This window comes from Poeciliopsis prolifica, unplaced genomic scaffold (genome assembly GCF_027474105.1).
Source record: "Poeciliopsis prolifica strain line A6 unplaced genomic scaffold, Auburn_PproV2 SCAFFOLD064, whole genome shotgun sequence".
Lineage (NCBI taxonomy): Eukaryota > Metazoa > Chordata > Actinopteri > Cyprinodontiformes > Poeciliidae > Poeciliopsis > Poeciliopsis prolifica.
Window position 1 is genome coordinate 1,272 of NW_026562439.1, and position 15,145 is coordinate 16,416.

General features: G+C 39.0%; 1 protein-coding gene across 1 annotated transcript; it reads left to right on the forward strand.

The window, feature by feature from the left end:
* The first annotated feature begins 670 nt into the window (after positions 1–670).
* LOC129351101 (coronin-2A-like) lies at positions 671–15,138 on the forward strand. The gene is made up of 11 exons (XM_055019894.1): positions 671–871; positions 4,056–4,172; positions 5,267–5,416; positions 6,499–6,678; positions 9,299–9,415; positions 9,801–9,905; positions 9,987–10,083; positions 11,019–11,131; positions 11,236–11,326; positions 11,401–11,648; positions 12,561–15,138. Exons 1-11 carry the CDS (start codon positions 671–673, stop codon positions 12,690–12,692), a joined length of 1,551 nt encoding a protein of 516 aa, XP_054875869.1. The 3' UTR covers positions 12,693–15,138.
* Positions 15,139–15,145: the final 7 nt, after the last annotated feature.

The following is a 15,145-nucleotide window of genomic DNA, read 5'->3' on the forward strand; positions in this document are numbered from 1 at the left end:
AATTAAGCTTAAATAAAACCGATCCAGACTCTTAACTCCCAGGAGATCAGAACTGTTTGCTGCTGTTCATCAACAGTTTTATCAGTTTATGTCGGTGCTGCCGGTCCGGTTGTGTTTGCAGCGGTTGGTTTGTGTTAAAGCTGCAGATTAACCTTTATTAATTTGGTAATCATCAGAGCCACTTGTTAGAATCAGGTCCTTGTTTTAAGTTGGATCTGCCTGAAAACAGAAACTTGTGATGAGATCACACCTTGTGCTGTGTGTTTCTGCAGCAGGTTGTTGTTTTTAAGCCGTAGCATCTCGTTAACGTCGGCCTCCACCCTTTATTCATAAGTAATGATCTTGCAGCAGAGCAGACACGCCGGCTGGCCGAGGCTCGTCCCGGTGGACCGCAGCCTCTCAGCTCTCTCTGTAACGACATATGCATCGACCAGCAAGTCGAGGAAATGGGCTAAAAAGACACTCAGGACTCAGAAAGGCTTTTTCTGCCGAGATGGTTTAAGTGTTGAGTTATTTATTTGATCGCAGATGATCTGAAGAAAAACAAAGATCACCCAAAAATTGATACATTTTTAGAATTGGTTTATTTGCAATTGAAATTACATATTTAAAAAATATTTCAGATTATTTTACGTTTAAAATTGTTTCTCCCTCCTCTTCCTTCCCTCAGATGACATGGCGTCCTCAGTACCGCAGCTCCAAGTTTCGCCACGTGTTCGGGAAAGCTGCCACTAAGGAGAACTGCTACGATGGCGTGCCGATCACACGCAGCGTCCAGGACAACCACTTCTGCGCCGTCAACCCTCGCTTCGTCGCCATCATCACAGAGTGCGCCGGGGGCGGAGCCTTCCTGGTTGTGTCCATCCATCATGTGAGTTTGCACTGATTTACCAGGGAAGACACGGAGGGGACGGCTCTCCTGTTTTATAAATTCATGAAGGATTCAGATGGGAGCTGAATAAATGGAACCAGAGCGGAGTCGATGCGGGTTTAATAATTACAAAGGACGCTCCATAAAAATCGGAGATGAAAGAGCTGGAAGCATCTGTGAGATTGGCGACTGTACAAGTCATGCAACTCGATGAATTTAATCTCAGTATTGATGCAGTTGGTCGATAAAGACTTGAGGTTTGTTTGAGAATAAATTTCAGTCAAGTACTCAAGAAAGATGGACTTTATGGGAGAGTTTGGCATTAACTGATTGCATCCACTCATCCTTTTTGGAAAAAAAATCCTTTTATTAGTATTTTTACCACGCTGTATGTAGTACCTTTTCTTGAGTAACATTATTGTGAAGTATCACTATTCTTACTTGAGTAATATTTCTAGATTCTCTTCCTGCTTTGAGTAACTTTACTGAATCCAGAACAAACATATTTTGACCAAAAATTCACAACACACAAACACTTTCTGCAATTTTTAAAATTTGACCCCTTTGGGGACAAGGGTGTTAGAAAATAGATGAATGTTATATACCACAGCTTTAAAGAAATGCTTTTTATGTGACATTAGTCTCCCTCTCTTGACCTGTCGGTGTCATAATTGTTTAGTTTATATTCCAAAACTGTGGAAAACCATAAAAGTCTCTTGCTGTGATTATATTCCCCAGATATCTGTCGTAGCTGGAGGGCAATGGAGTTAAAATGAATTTTTAATCATTAATTAACTTCCCTTTGTGTTGAGATACTTTATGATCAGTTTGATCAGCGTTTTTATTGACAGCGAGACGAGGTGGAGCTCCTCTCAGGTTAGAATGTGGCCCCTTTTGCACTTTTTTCCCAACAAGATTCAACATTCATTATTACAAAATATCACAAAAAAAAAAACCTGAGGTGACTTGAGGAATTTTCTGTTCATCTCTAGATTAGAGGGATTTATGGCGCTGAGCTCTTCTTTCTTTCTTTCTTCCTGTGAGTTTGCACCAGCCTCCTGGCACGGCTCACGGTTGCATAGGAGCTCAGGAATGACTTATCTCATCTCTCGACCCTCCCTTATGTCTTAAGGAGGTGAAACTTTCTCTCTTCACCGTCCCACCGCTCCGTGCAATCAGTCTGCAGATAGAAACAAACATGTAGGCCATAGAAACTGATCATCTGAAGGCTGACTCTACCTGCAGGCCTGGGGTCCAGGGAACGCTCCGTTCCCACATAAATACCAGTTTCAGACTCTGTTTGATCTGCTATGAAGGGAGACGTCAAAAAGTTTTGTTTCGGTGTCAAAACAGGAATCCATGTGATCAGCCTGACACCCCCATTCTCCCTGCGCATCAGGCTGACTGGCTTTTCAGTCATAATTATCTTATTTTTTAATTATTTTAATTTCTCCTGAAGGGATTTTTGATTATTTATGTGGAATAGGACAGCAGGAAGCCGAGCTACGTGCCTGGATCTGTCAGGTCTGGTGAAGTCTAATAAATGCCTTGCAGGGACATTAATGTGAGCAATGCTGCATGGAGCTTACAATAAAAAAATACCTGGCAGATGTTTGAGAGTTGGAAAGGAGTTTTTTCTTTTACCTGCGTTTACCTCCAAACCAAACCGCACATCTGTGTGAACATGTCTGGGATTTTTCTGGAGCTGCAAACAGACAAGAAATCCACAAATCTAAACACGGATTGTCGTTGAGTCGCCTTCTGTCATAATCCAAAACTGGCCATCTATTACCAAACGTCATGGCTGGGTCATTATGCAGATTAGCTGTTTTGACTTTGATCTGTTTCTGAATTTAAACAAATTTGTCAAATCAAACTTTGCAAACCAGGTCAGATGAGACCGATTCAGATGTCAGGCGTTTCTTCTGTTTGATGTACAAAACACAGAAACTTGTGTGTAAAAGATAAATCTACTTTATCTCCACAACTATGTGAAATAATCAAACATTTTTAGAATGAAAATCACCATTTCATTATAAATTGAATTACATCTATTCAGTTTGGACCTTGTGTTTGAAATGATTCAGATAGCAGCTGCTCAGTGGCATCCAGTCGCTGGCTTTGCAGCAATCTCTCCTCCAAAAACCAAGGAATTACAGGAATCTTACGACTCTTGTTGTTTTTCATCGACAGAAAGAGGAAATTTCCAGGTTTTGTGCATTTAATGAACACAAACTACTTTATCTTACGGCATTTGACTTGAAGATTAATAATCAAAGCCGGTCAAGGACAGGTTTACCAATACTGAAGGCTGACGAACTGAGATTTATCCAACTCCACCTGTCTTTTTTCTTCAGTTAGTGAGCAAGGCAGTTCAAATTCCTTTACATCATAGAAATATAAAGTCATAAAAACTACATGAAGCCAGTATAATCTCTGGCTTCAGCCTGATCCTTTGTTAAATTCTGGGTTTGTTTATTGTTACTTTTTGTTTCCTCTGTTTCACAATTTACCAAAATAAACTGAACTAAAAACAATCAATACACGTCAGATATGTTGATCAATGTTCCATTTATTATGACTGACTATAACACTGCATGGAACCAGGAAGTATTTATAAAGTGACCGGAGACTTGAGTCAAACTCTCTTTGGGTGAGACGTAATTGGTTCAGTTCTTGCCTACAGAACCGGGCTTTCCTGTGTCAACAGACAACTTTGGATCGGCCAGAAGTCGCATCTGGGGTCCCCCAGGGTCAATCCTGGGACCCCTCTTTAAAGTCCTCATGTTCCTGCGCTGCCATAAGGAGCAATAAGACGATCATCATACGCAGCTCTACATTACAATGCCACCGGATGATTCTGAACCTAATCTAAACATTAAGATGCTTAGAACAAGTCAATGCATAGATGTGCCATAACTTTCATGTCTGAGACGGCTAAAACGCCTGAAACTTTTGCACAGTGAAATGGGAAACAGATTAGTTTACATCACACAGGCTCACATGGAAATCAGCCCTGTTCTGCGCTTTGCATTGTGCGGCTTCGTCAGCTCTTGTTACCTTTGGACACAAACACTCAGACTCCTGATTGCTGCTTATCCATGAGGGATATTATTGATTTTCTTCACAACAGAGTAAATAACGATCATTTCCAGACTGACGGGGTGTTTTTGTGTTTTGCCAGATAGGTAAAGTGGACCCTCATTACCCTCGAGTGTCGGGCCACAAAGGAAATGTTCTGGACATCAAATGGAATCCGTTCAATGATTACTGCATCGCCTCCTGCTCCGAGGACACCACGGTGCGTGAACAGGCCTAGTCCAATCATACCCATAAATCTGGGAAACCAACTGGATCTTTATGCAGTTTGGCTAATATCACTGAATATTTCAAAATATATTTAGTCAAAACACATTTTATTAGGCGTTCTCTTAAAAAAGAGATTTACTTTACAAAAAGTTAGAACTAATGCACAAAAAATAACTTGTATGGTGAGCAACTCTGAAATTCAAAGCCAGCTGATGATATATTTAATAACAGTGAAACATTTTAAAGAACAGGTTAAACAACATATTAACTTGTGAACAATGTGAGCTGCTTGTGTTTAACTATAATCATTAGATGCAGCTTGAGGTCCAGAAAAAAATCAATTTTATAGAAAATCGCAAATCCTAATTCTGGGATCTCTGAATCGATTCAAAATGCTCAAATAGATTTTAAAATACATTTAAGTTGTGCGTCAAGTTGCGCAGCTACAATGCATATTAAGTTAAACATCCTTTCAGCCACTGTATGGATTTAGAATAACTCTTTGATTTTTTATTTATTTATAAAAAAGCCAAGCAGCTAAGCTAACAGAAATTTATCTACGATTTATTATATTTTGCTTAAATATAAACTGATGGAAAATAATTGTCTTAAATAAATGTAATTTATTTATGCTTGTCAGTCACATAATTCAAACAAAATCTCTGAACCATTTGAATAGAAAAATTGGTTTCCGTATTAAAAGATTTAGCTTTGTGCTACACTGCCCCCTACAGGTCTGGCATGTTTAAAACAACCCTGACTGGAGTAATTCAGCAGGTTTGTGTTGATGAACATTTCTTAAATGAATCCCATGTGTACAGAGTTTTTTAAGGTGATGTGTTGGAGATATTTGTTTTCATAAATGAGGCCTCTGTGAGACTGAAAGGACATGTTGCTTCATTCCTGGAATATGAGCATGTCGCTGTAGGGAGATAATTTTATTGCCTCGCTTGTTGAGCCGGGGCGGCCCAGAACAAAGCCCTGCAGACAGAGGAAGAGGCATCCATGAACTTTGCCTCGGGTCAGAGTCTTTTCACTCTCTGCTAAAGGTTTTCTGGTTATTTATTGCCGTTTATGTGCGTGCAGGTGAAAGTTTGGGAAATCCCGCCTGACGGTGTGCGTAAGACCCTGACAGTGCCGTGGAAAGAGCTGCAGGGTCACAGCCGCAGGGTGGGCATCATCGAGTGGCATCCGACGGCTAACAACATCCTCTTCAGCACCGCCTACGACTACCAGGTAACAAACGCCGTCTGAGGCGATAAGGATAACAAAAAGCTGATTGTGAAATATATTACAGAACGTTTATAACAACGCAGCCAAACAGGTTTCAGGAATTAGCTCTTTAAGATGATTGTGGCTTTATGAGGACTCAGGGTTCCTGGCTGGAAAAAAAAAATGTTTTAATGGTTTTTACAATGAATAAAGGAAAAAAAGAATGTTATTTTGTAATTCAATTGCTTATCTGGCTGTTTCATTCATCTATCCATCACTCCTAGCCTCCCTTCCTTTTAAGAGTTTATCTCCCATAAATTACACTTGAAAGTTTGTATTTAATCTGTAAAACTTTAAAGTCCTGAGAACATTAGAGACTGAGAAACAACCGTGTGTGTAACTGTCCAGCACTATTCTTTGAGCAGGTCGGATCCCAGATAAATACTTTTATCTGGATTTCTGAAATATTTTGGGAGAAAACACTTTGTTACACATCGTTTCAGCTTTTATTCCAGATAACGAAGGAAGTTCAAATAAAACGCGGTCCAGCATGTTCCTTCCAGTTAGGTCAGCTTTAGTGCAACTCTTTAAAGCTTTGGCACGAATGCATCTCATCTTCTGACACAAACTGAAGCATGTGAAAATATTTCTCCTCACTTTCAGCTTCACTTTTGAAGCTTTTGTTTTAACTTATACTGACTGGAGCCTGGCTTTCTGCCTCATCTTAATTTAGGTCAGCTTGTTTTTTCTGAAGCACAGAAAATCAGTTCTTCCCTTTGGAGTTGGAGCCTAAACTGTGTAAAAGAATGGTACTAAACACGTCAATCATCTTTATCATGAATGCGTCACATATCTGTATTCACAGCCAATGTTGTTTTTTTACCATATTGTTCCACAAAGATGGGCTGATATTGCAACTCGCAAATTTTCCTTCCTGTTATTGAGTCTGAATTAAATGTTTTTATACCCGATCCTGGAGCTGTGACATAAACATCAACCAAGAAAATTAAGCTGCAGTAGCCTTTGTTCAACCAAAGAGGGCAGCACTGAGACAAGTTTTTTATTTATTTTTTATTTGTCTGGTGAAAGTGCATTTATTCCTCCAGGTGATGATCTGGAACCTGGACTCTCCAGAGCAGGTGATAAAGAACCCCGTTCGGACCATCAAGCACCACACAGACGTCGTCTTGTCCATGTCTTTCAACACGGATGGGAGCCTCCTGGCCACCACCTGCAGGGACAGGAAGATCCGGCTGATGGAGGCGCGCTCAGGGAATATGCTGCAGGTAAAATATTACTCATTTAGCAATTTTAAAAACTGTTTTAAAAGGTCTTTACTGTACAAAACATCTGGAACTAATGGAATGTGAAAGTGGAGCAGGGTGGACAACTCTGCTCCGTATTTCTCTATACCAGGTTTCACCAAATCCTGATGTTTGATTAAACTTCCTTCCTTGACGCATCCACAGCGGCGCATTAAACATTTCAAACAATCGGCCTCGTCCCCAGATTTCACTGAGGTTTATGCAGAATTGTAATCTCTCAAAACAACAGCTTTGGATCCAGTTAAGCATTTTCTGGGAAAGGGCCATGCAAGTGTCATGTTAAATCTTTTTGCTCCTTAAATGTAGAAAATACACATTTTTAGAAATCTCTTAGACATGAAGAGCCCAGAATTATTTCAGAAAAGCTGCATCATTTCATCCCAGTTTCAACCAGACACAGCAGACAGACTTTCAGAGCCGCTTTGTATCTTTCTTCTGCAGCCGTTCCTCCTGTGTCGGTCTGATCGGTTTCCTACGATCTACTCAGGTAACCGACATTTCCCTACACAGACGAGGGAAAGTCCCACACTTCATTTGAATTATCTCTTGCTCTTTCCCATCACTGAGGGTATCTTTCACTCGTTTCTCTCACACTCGTTGTAAATGGTTCTTCTGAGCAGGTTTGTTTGGCTGCAGAATATTTTTTTAAACGTGTAGAACGATGGCTCTTTATTTTGCGGTGATCTCACAGCCGAGCCAAAGCGGGAGATTCCCTTCCTCTGTTTTCCCTTCCTCCCAGCAGTTTCAGCGCCACGCGGCCAAAACTGACACCTTTTGTCCTGGGCTGGATCCCAACTCAGCGCCACAGACTTCTGGCTCAGCAGCAGGAGTCCATTAGATATTAGTTGTTTTTTTTTACATAAGCAATATTGTTCTGAATGTCAGTGTCGATTGGAAAAAGAACTTTTTCATTTTACTTTGAAATGAAGGAACTTTTAGTGTCTTTTTGACTAAAACTGGGCTTTAGATCCAGTTCTGCCTTGGAAGGTATTACAGAGAACTAGATAACGACAAAAAGTTTTATTCAATTAAATTAACTTTTTTTTTAAATACAATTATTTACAGTTGTTGTTTTGACACATCCTGCCTTGAGTCTGAACCGGGAATCTCCAGGTCTGCATCCAGCCTGCTCTACTGGACACATTTCGTCAGTATTATATTTTGTTTAGATCAGTATTTTGTGTTTCATTCAACCGGTGACGTTTTAGATGCAGTAGTAGCCGTGACAGACATTTTCTCCCAGTTTCCACAGGTTCACCTTAAGATGCAGCACCAACATGAGTTAGCTTGGTTAAAAAAGCTAGACGTTCAAACACTGCATCATCTGAAACACTCGCAACATTATTATTAGTTTTTGATTATATTCCCGACTCAACAGATTTAGATTTAATAAACTTAGATCTCGCTCCTGTTGTTTTTTTGCAGCACGGTTTGTAAAAGTCTCAGGCTAACGAACGTTAGCAAATTTGCAGTTTTGATATGACTTGTTGATAATTCCGCTCCTAACAATGAGCTGGTTTCAGCTCATTGGTTGCAGAAAAAGTTCCTGTCCTACGTCATGGTTTCCTTTTGCTTTGATTATCTTCATTTCTTAAAGAATTTGCTCCACAGCACTAGAAGACATCTGAGCAGTTTGTAAAGTGTTCCAAAAACTAATAAAGTCTTACTTCACAGTGAATGTTGTTTTAAAAGATGAAAACATTGACCTATGCTCATTAGTTTGCATAAAAGTGAACCCTCATATTCGCAAAGGTTAGGGATCACAGACTGAATACTTGATAAATTTGCTTATAAATGCCTATTTTAATAGTCCGAACAACAAATATACCTAAATATGCATTAATACACAGAGTGGAGACCATTTTAGCATTACAGAAGCTCGCATCCTCAGTCTTCCTTATTGCCACTCTTGATGCTTCAGACAATCAACACCAAGGAAAATAAATGCCACTCCTGGATTGGCTGTTTTGCGAACACCGGCAAATAGCATTTCAAGTATCATTGCAGAAATTTCCAAGCTCTGGAGTTGCATTCAGCAGAAAAATCCATGACTACTGAACCACGAACAGGCGAAGGTTCACTATCCACAGTTTCGCAAGCTGTGCAAACCAAACTGTTTGCACAATTGTGTTTTTTAAAAACTAGCTGCATAAAGCTGATTCTTATCATTTCAAAATACCTTGACTTGGGACTCTTTATCACTAACCTGTTCCAGTTTCTTCATCCGTATCAAATAAATATACCAAAGATAATAAGGTTTCACAGAGAGGAAACTGTATTTCAGCTGCATGAATCCGCAAATAGCTGCAGGATTATGCATCTACATTCATGGGTTTTGTATAATATTTCAAATATATGTGATTATTTATAGGACTGGGCAAACAAGTGATCTAAAAGAAGCAACCAAAGTCCAGAGGAATTGAAAGAAAGTGTTGCTTTGACACAAACAAAGATATAAGCTCTGGCGTAACAGTTTTGCACAGTCCTGTCACTATTTAAATATATAAAGATATGTTTAGATGTAAAGTAATAACATGGAGTTTTAAATGCAGCGGAAACTCCTATTTGTGCTTATTTGCAGGAAGGAAACTGCAAGACACACAAAGCCAGTAAGGTGCTGATTTTAGGAAACATGAAGATGATCTTCACATCCGGCACTTCACGCTACAACAGTCGACAGATTGTCCTGTGGGATCAGGTGAGGGAAACAGAAATAGCTCAAAAATAAATCAAACATTAATGCAGAATATGCACATTTTTTCTCTTCTAACAATAAACTCACTGGGATCTACATTTATTTAGCATTTTTCCTCTGAAGATGCAGATTTTGTTTGTTTTAAAATCCTTCATGTGTTTTAAAATAGGATTTTAAAACATGAAGGATTGGAGTGTTAAACACAACTCTGCCATCTAGTGGCCAAACTAATGCTGTGCACAGGCAAAGTGTGGGATTGAGTTCTTGGCTTTTAATTCCATGGATTAAACTGATCGTGTTTTGATATGAGGGTGGATTTTCCTGCCTGTTTACTTGAACTTTCATGTTGGGATTTTTAACCGATGCTTTAATCTTCATTGGTTTCCAGGACGACTTGTCGACGCCTTTATTGGAGGAGAACCTGGATGGATCCTCAGGTCTTCTGTTCCCATTCTACGATCCTGACACACACATGCTGTACCTTGCTGGGAAGGTAAACAGAACTCAAACCCAGACAAAAATCATATCTGGTGTTAAATTCCTTAAAAAGTTGTAAGTTTTCTGTTGTTTTTAGGGGGACGGAAGCATCAGGTACTACGAGATCAGCTCAGAAAAACCGTTCATCCAGTACCTGATGGAGTACCGCTCACACACTCCTCAGAAAGGAATGGGTAAGGAACGCTTTCCAACTTCTCAAGCCCCACAGTTTCCAGGCGGTGTTGACTCTTTGGCACCTGTAAGCAAAGCTGCTGTGCAAATGAAGCTGCTTATTTGAATAACCAAATCAGGTCGTCGCTGTTGCTGCAAACAGGCTCACGTTGGGAGACGCAAATCCTTACCGGTAAACTGTCAGAGTTCGCTGCTAAGCATCAGAATATTTATTAAATCTACCCTGGAAAAGAAAAAACGTTGCTTGATCCAATAAAAGTCATATTGGGTGCCTTCATTTGTTACTAAGTAAAACAATTATCAGCAATAATTAGCTATATTTAGCATGTCATGGTGAAAAACATATGGGTGTTCATTGGAAAATGGAGGAAATAAATATTTTCAAAGTGTTTCAATGTGTTCCAAACTAAATATTTAATTCACAAGCTAATATTTATATAAGTAACTGAATTCCTTTTTAAGAAAATCTTGCATTTCATTCCCTAAAATGGAACAATAAAGGATTCCTTTAATGAATGTAGCAAAGGATTCATCTTCCAACTAAATAAAATACTTCTAACAAATACTTAATATCAGTACAGTTTAAGGATGATCTGTTGATTTTTTTTTTTTATTAACTGATTAATAATAGAATAGAAAAATGTGCTAAACATGAGATTTATTTTTAACAGAATTTGAACCAGGTGAAGCTAAAAGCACCATGTATGTATTTTGTATAGTATTGGTTTAATTACTTCTCAGTGTGTTCTTTCAGCAAATTGCCTTTTTTCTGCATATCCCAGTTAACGATTGATCGATTATTAAATTAGATGATTATTTCAATAATCGATTCATCAGGATGAATCGCTTCAGCACTAACCTCAATGAATAACCGGATGTTTTTGGGAGTAAAGCTGCTGTCCTGAATTTGTTTTGTTGTTTTGTTGTTGTTGTGCAGGTGTGATGCCTAAGAGAGGCCTGGATGTCAGCTCCTGTGAGGTTTTCAGGTTCTACAAAGTGGTGACAGTCAAGAGTCTCATTGAGCCCGTTTCCATGATCGTACCCCGCAGGGTGAGAGCGCTCAGTTTTACACAGACCTCAAACGCACCACATGAATTGTCAGAGAAACGTCCTTGTTTTGGGTTTTATTCATGCTGCCTGTTTTGTTGTTTTAGTCTGAGTCGTACCAGGAAGACATCTATCCGATGACGGCCAGTAATAGACCAGCTCTGACTGCAGACGAGTGGCTCAGTGGGGTCGATAAAGGTCAGCCTCATTCTTATTCAGCTAATTATCTAATCAAGTCAAGGCTCATAGTTCTCCTGGTCTTAATCATTTAGGTCCGATTCTCATGTCTCTGAAGCCCGGGAGTGAACTGCCAGAGCCGCCGTCAGAGACGAAGGCGCTAGCCAACTCCGTGGACCCTCGCAGGTCTCGGAGCCGGCCCGGAATGCTGCAGCTTTCCTACATTCAGGACCAACAGGAAGCCAAAGAAACGAGTGACCAGGTCGAAGACGACCGCGGTCAAACGCCTGTGATCAACGGGGAGGACCTGGCGCTTTGCTCGCCTCCCAGGACAGAAAACGAAGTGCGTTTGATTTCAAACACCATCAATTCCAGGCTGAAAACACATAGTTATACTTCACTTTACATTTCTAAATGATGAGCATTCATCTGCACCAATTGTAGTTTTATAATACTGTACAGCTAATCTCGTTAAAGATGTGATTATTATAAAAATGGTTTTTCTCTCATTCGTGATGAGTCCACCAGAGGGCACATTACAGAGTAAATGTACCTTACAATCCCAATTTTCTACAGAATCTTCAAACTAAATTATAATAAATAATGTTAATTAAGGGAATTATGACATTGTCTGGGAAAACAAGTCCTCTAATAGCAAATAGTATTTTGCAAAAATGACAGAGTATTTGTGGTACACTAAGAAAATTAAGAAACAATAAAGTCCCAAAATTGAGAATAGTCATTTGAGAATAAAGTCAAAATACAGAGAATAAAATCATAATTTCAAGTATAAACTGATAATATGAGGCTAGTCTTATGACTAAAATAAAAATATGAGAAACAACTTCATTCTAGTAATGTCACATTATTTTATGACTTTCTCGTCATATTTTCTTAGCATAAACTTAATACTCTGTTGCCTAATTAATATAAATAAAAAAATGCTTTGTAAACCTACATTTTCAAAATGACATGGAAGTATTTTAACATTTCGTAGCGTTCCGGCGTTCAGGTGTCAGTGCTAAAACAGAAGTCATGCTAGCAACTTTAGCATAGCTTCCATTAAATTAGCAGTTTTAGCATATCGTCCGTTTTAGCATCATATTGGCAAAACTTCTGCTGTGGTTTTTTGCTTGTGTTGTGGTTTTTGCCTTTTGTTGACATTTGGATTTACGTCAACTTCAGAGATTCGCCTCATTTCCACTGTGGGTAAAACATCCTTTCGCTCTTCCTCGTGTTTTCTGTGTGCCTGCAGCTGCGTCTGAAGTTCCTGAAGCAGCAGGAGGAGATCCGGCGGCTGAGGGAGCTCCTCAACCAGAGGGATGTGCGCGTCAAGCAGCTCGAGCTGGAGATTAAGAACATCAAGAACTCCCAGACGCAGAGCTAACTTTTATGAGCGTCCCGGTTTGCCCCACGGCGCTGAGCGGGACAAATCTGGGAATCAGAAACGCCTCGTTCTTTAAAACTTCCTGGCTCTCCCGAGACTCAAACCTCGACCTTCAGCCAACACTTGGTGCACATATTCTTTGCTCGTGTACATAAACTTTTTACCTTTGCCCTGTTTCTTTTATACACTTCACTGCTATGCAAGTTTACTGTAATATTTTTAGCTTTTATTTTTTAACAGATGTTTGAGCCTGAGCCGAAAATGCTGAATTTATTTTGTGTGCTTGATTTATTTTTTTTCTCCTGTATTTAAACTGCTGTAAGTGAATGAATGTGAACGAGCTAAACGAATGACCTGCCTGTTGAACCCGAGCTCTGCCTGTCTATAAGCCACAGATCGCTTTATTACAGCTTTTATCTGGAAACAGATAAATTTTAATGTGTACACTAAATCTGATGCCATGTATGAGTTTTAACCCTAATTTTTATATTTATTTTGAAATGCGGGCAGGGAATACACATTTTAATCAGGAATTTTAATTCTAGGATGTGATTTATTTGGCAAATATATGAAGATGAAAATTAACCAAATGCTATTTTTATTTTTTTGCTGTGAAAAACTTAATGACTTATGATTGTCTCCTTTCATTTTTGCGGGGTATATGTTTTTTATTTGACAGTTTTAAGGTTAAACACCAAATCCGCAAAGAACAATAACTTCCTGATGAGGTTTAAGTAACATAAGGAGGGAAGTTTCTATCATGAGTTTCTGCTTACAGTCAATGAAAACACAATTTTTAAGATTAGAAAATTACATCAGACCAATAAAAAACGTTTTAATACAAAAATGTGAGCTAAAACTGCTTAATTCATCCATCCATCCATCCATTTTCTAACACCCTTGAGCCGGGTGGGGTCGGGAGGTGTTCTGGTGCCTATCTCCAGCGTTCCGGGCGAGAGGAGGGGTCACTCTGGACAGGTCACCAGTCTGTCGCTTAAAATCATCTTAAATGTAATGTTCAAAAGGTGCTTTTGACCCAGTAAATGAGGAATATATAGTCTGTTTTAATTTATTTTATATAACTATATTTTTTGTTTTCCTTGGTAGTTTTCTTATGTGTTTTAAGACACTGGATTGCAGCAAATGCATACAAAACAAATATGTTTGTCTGTTTTTAACAGATTTTTATTTAGGAAATTCATTACTAAATGGCACCAAACAAAAGTTTTAAATCACAAAGATAAGTTATAAAATGATAGATTTTTCCTGTAATCTTTTTTTAAATTTGATAGACTTTGGTTTAGCTAATTTTATGTCCTGTTAAATCCAAATTCTCAGGATCAGCCTTGTTTAGGGCACTAAATGCAATCCAGACTGTTGATGCATGATAAAAGAAGACTGTTTCTTAATTTCCATGGAGAGGATTAAGGATGACTGTGATCATGCATGGTCAGTAAAGGGTTACATGTGCTGCTAATCTCAACGAATGAGCCAGTGTCCCGTCAGCACATAGCAGAAAATTGCAACAAAACAGTTCAAATGTGAGTTTTATCCTCCGTGGCCAACATTTTGTTTTAATGAATCAGTTTTTATCTTGAATAATCCGTCAGGTTTTGCTGTATTTTTGTGTCTCATTTCACAGACAAAACCTTAACACTCCGTCTGCTTCGGTTGGTTTTTATGAATCTGAAACAATTTCTGCATACATGTGTCGTAATCTCTTATTTTTCCACAATTTACGGTAGTTTAGCAGCCTTTTTTTAAGTACGCTTATAAAAGGCTCACTTTCTCAGCATGAAAATGACCAAAATGCAAAACTTTTATTTATAAATATATTGATAAACGTGTTACGTTTTTGTCTTCTTACTTGGTACTGCCCCCTTACTTTTTATACCCTTTCTTACGCTTGGGGCTAAAAATCGGAGCTAACTCGCTACCTAGCTACTTTTGCTGCACTTAGCGCCGTTGTTTGCGCATGCGCACTGACAAGTACTCGAAAAAGTCCCTTCGTTGTAATGGCGGCTGGTGAACGAGTGAAGAAAACACCAACTGTGAAGGGACAAATGATGGGCTAACGTCTATTTTTTGTTAATATCCAGTTTACCCACACCATCTTTGATCATCTGGTAGATCGCAATCAGCTCTAGTTTAGTTTGGCAGGACTTGAAGAATGCCAAGAAGCCATAGAAAAGGACGTTTTTCGGCCACTTCCCAAACTGATGTCAGCTAAGATGATTAGCCTGGCCAACGCCTTTCCATGCACTTCCGCTCCCCAATGACAGATTAAAGGATTTGTCCAACATGCATGAAATAATCACAGTAACTTCAGGTATGTTTCTGGTCAGGAAAGAACATTGATTTAACATTTTGAAGAATGTCATTTTAAATTATACCCTCACCTTTAAAATGTATTTAAACGCTTTTCTCTTTTCATTCAAAAATATTGAATGAAA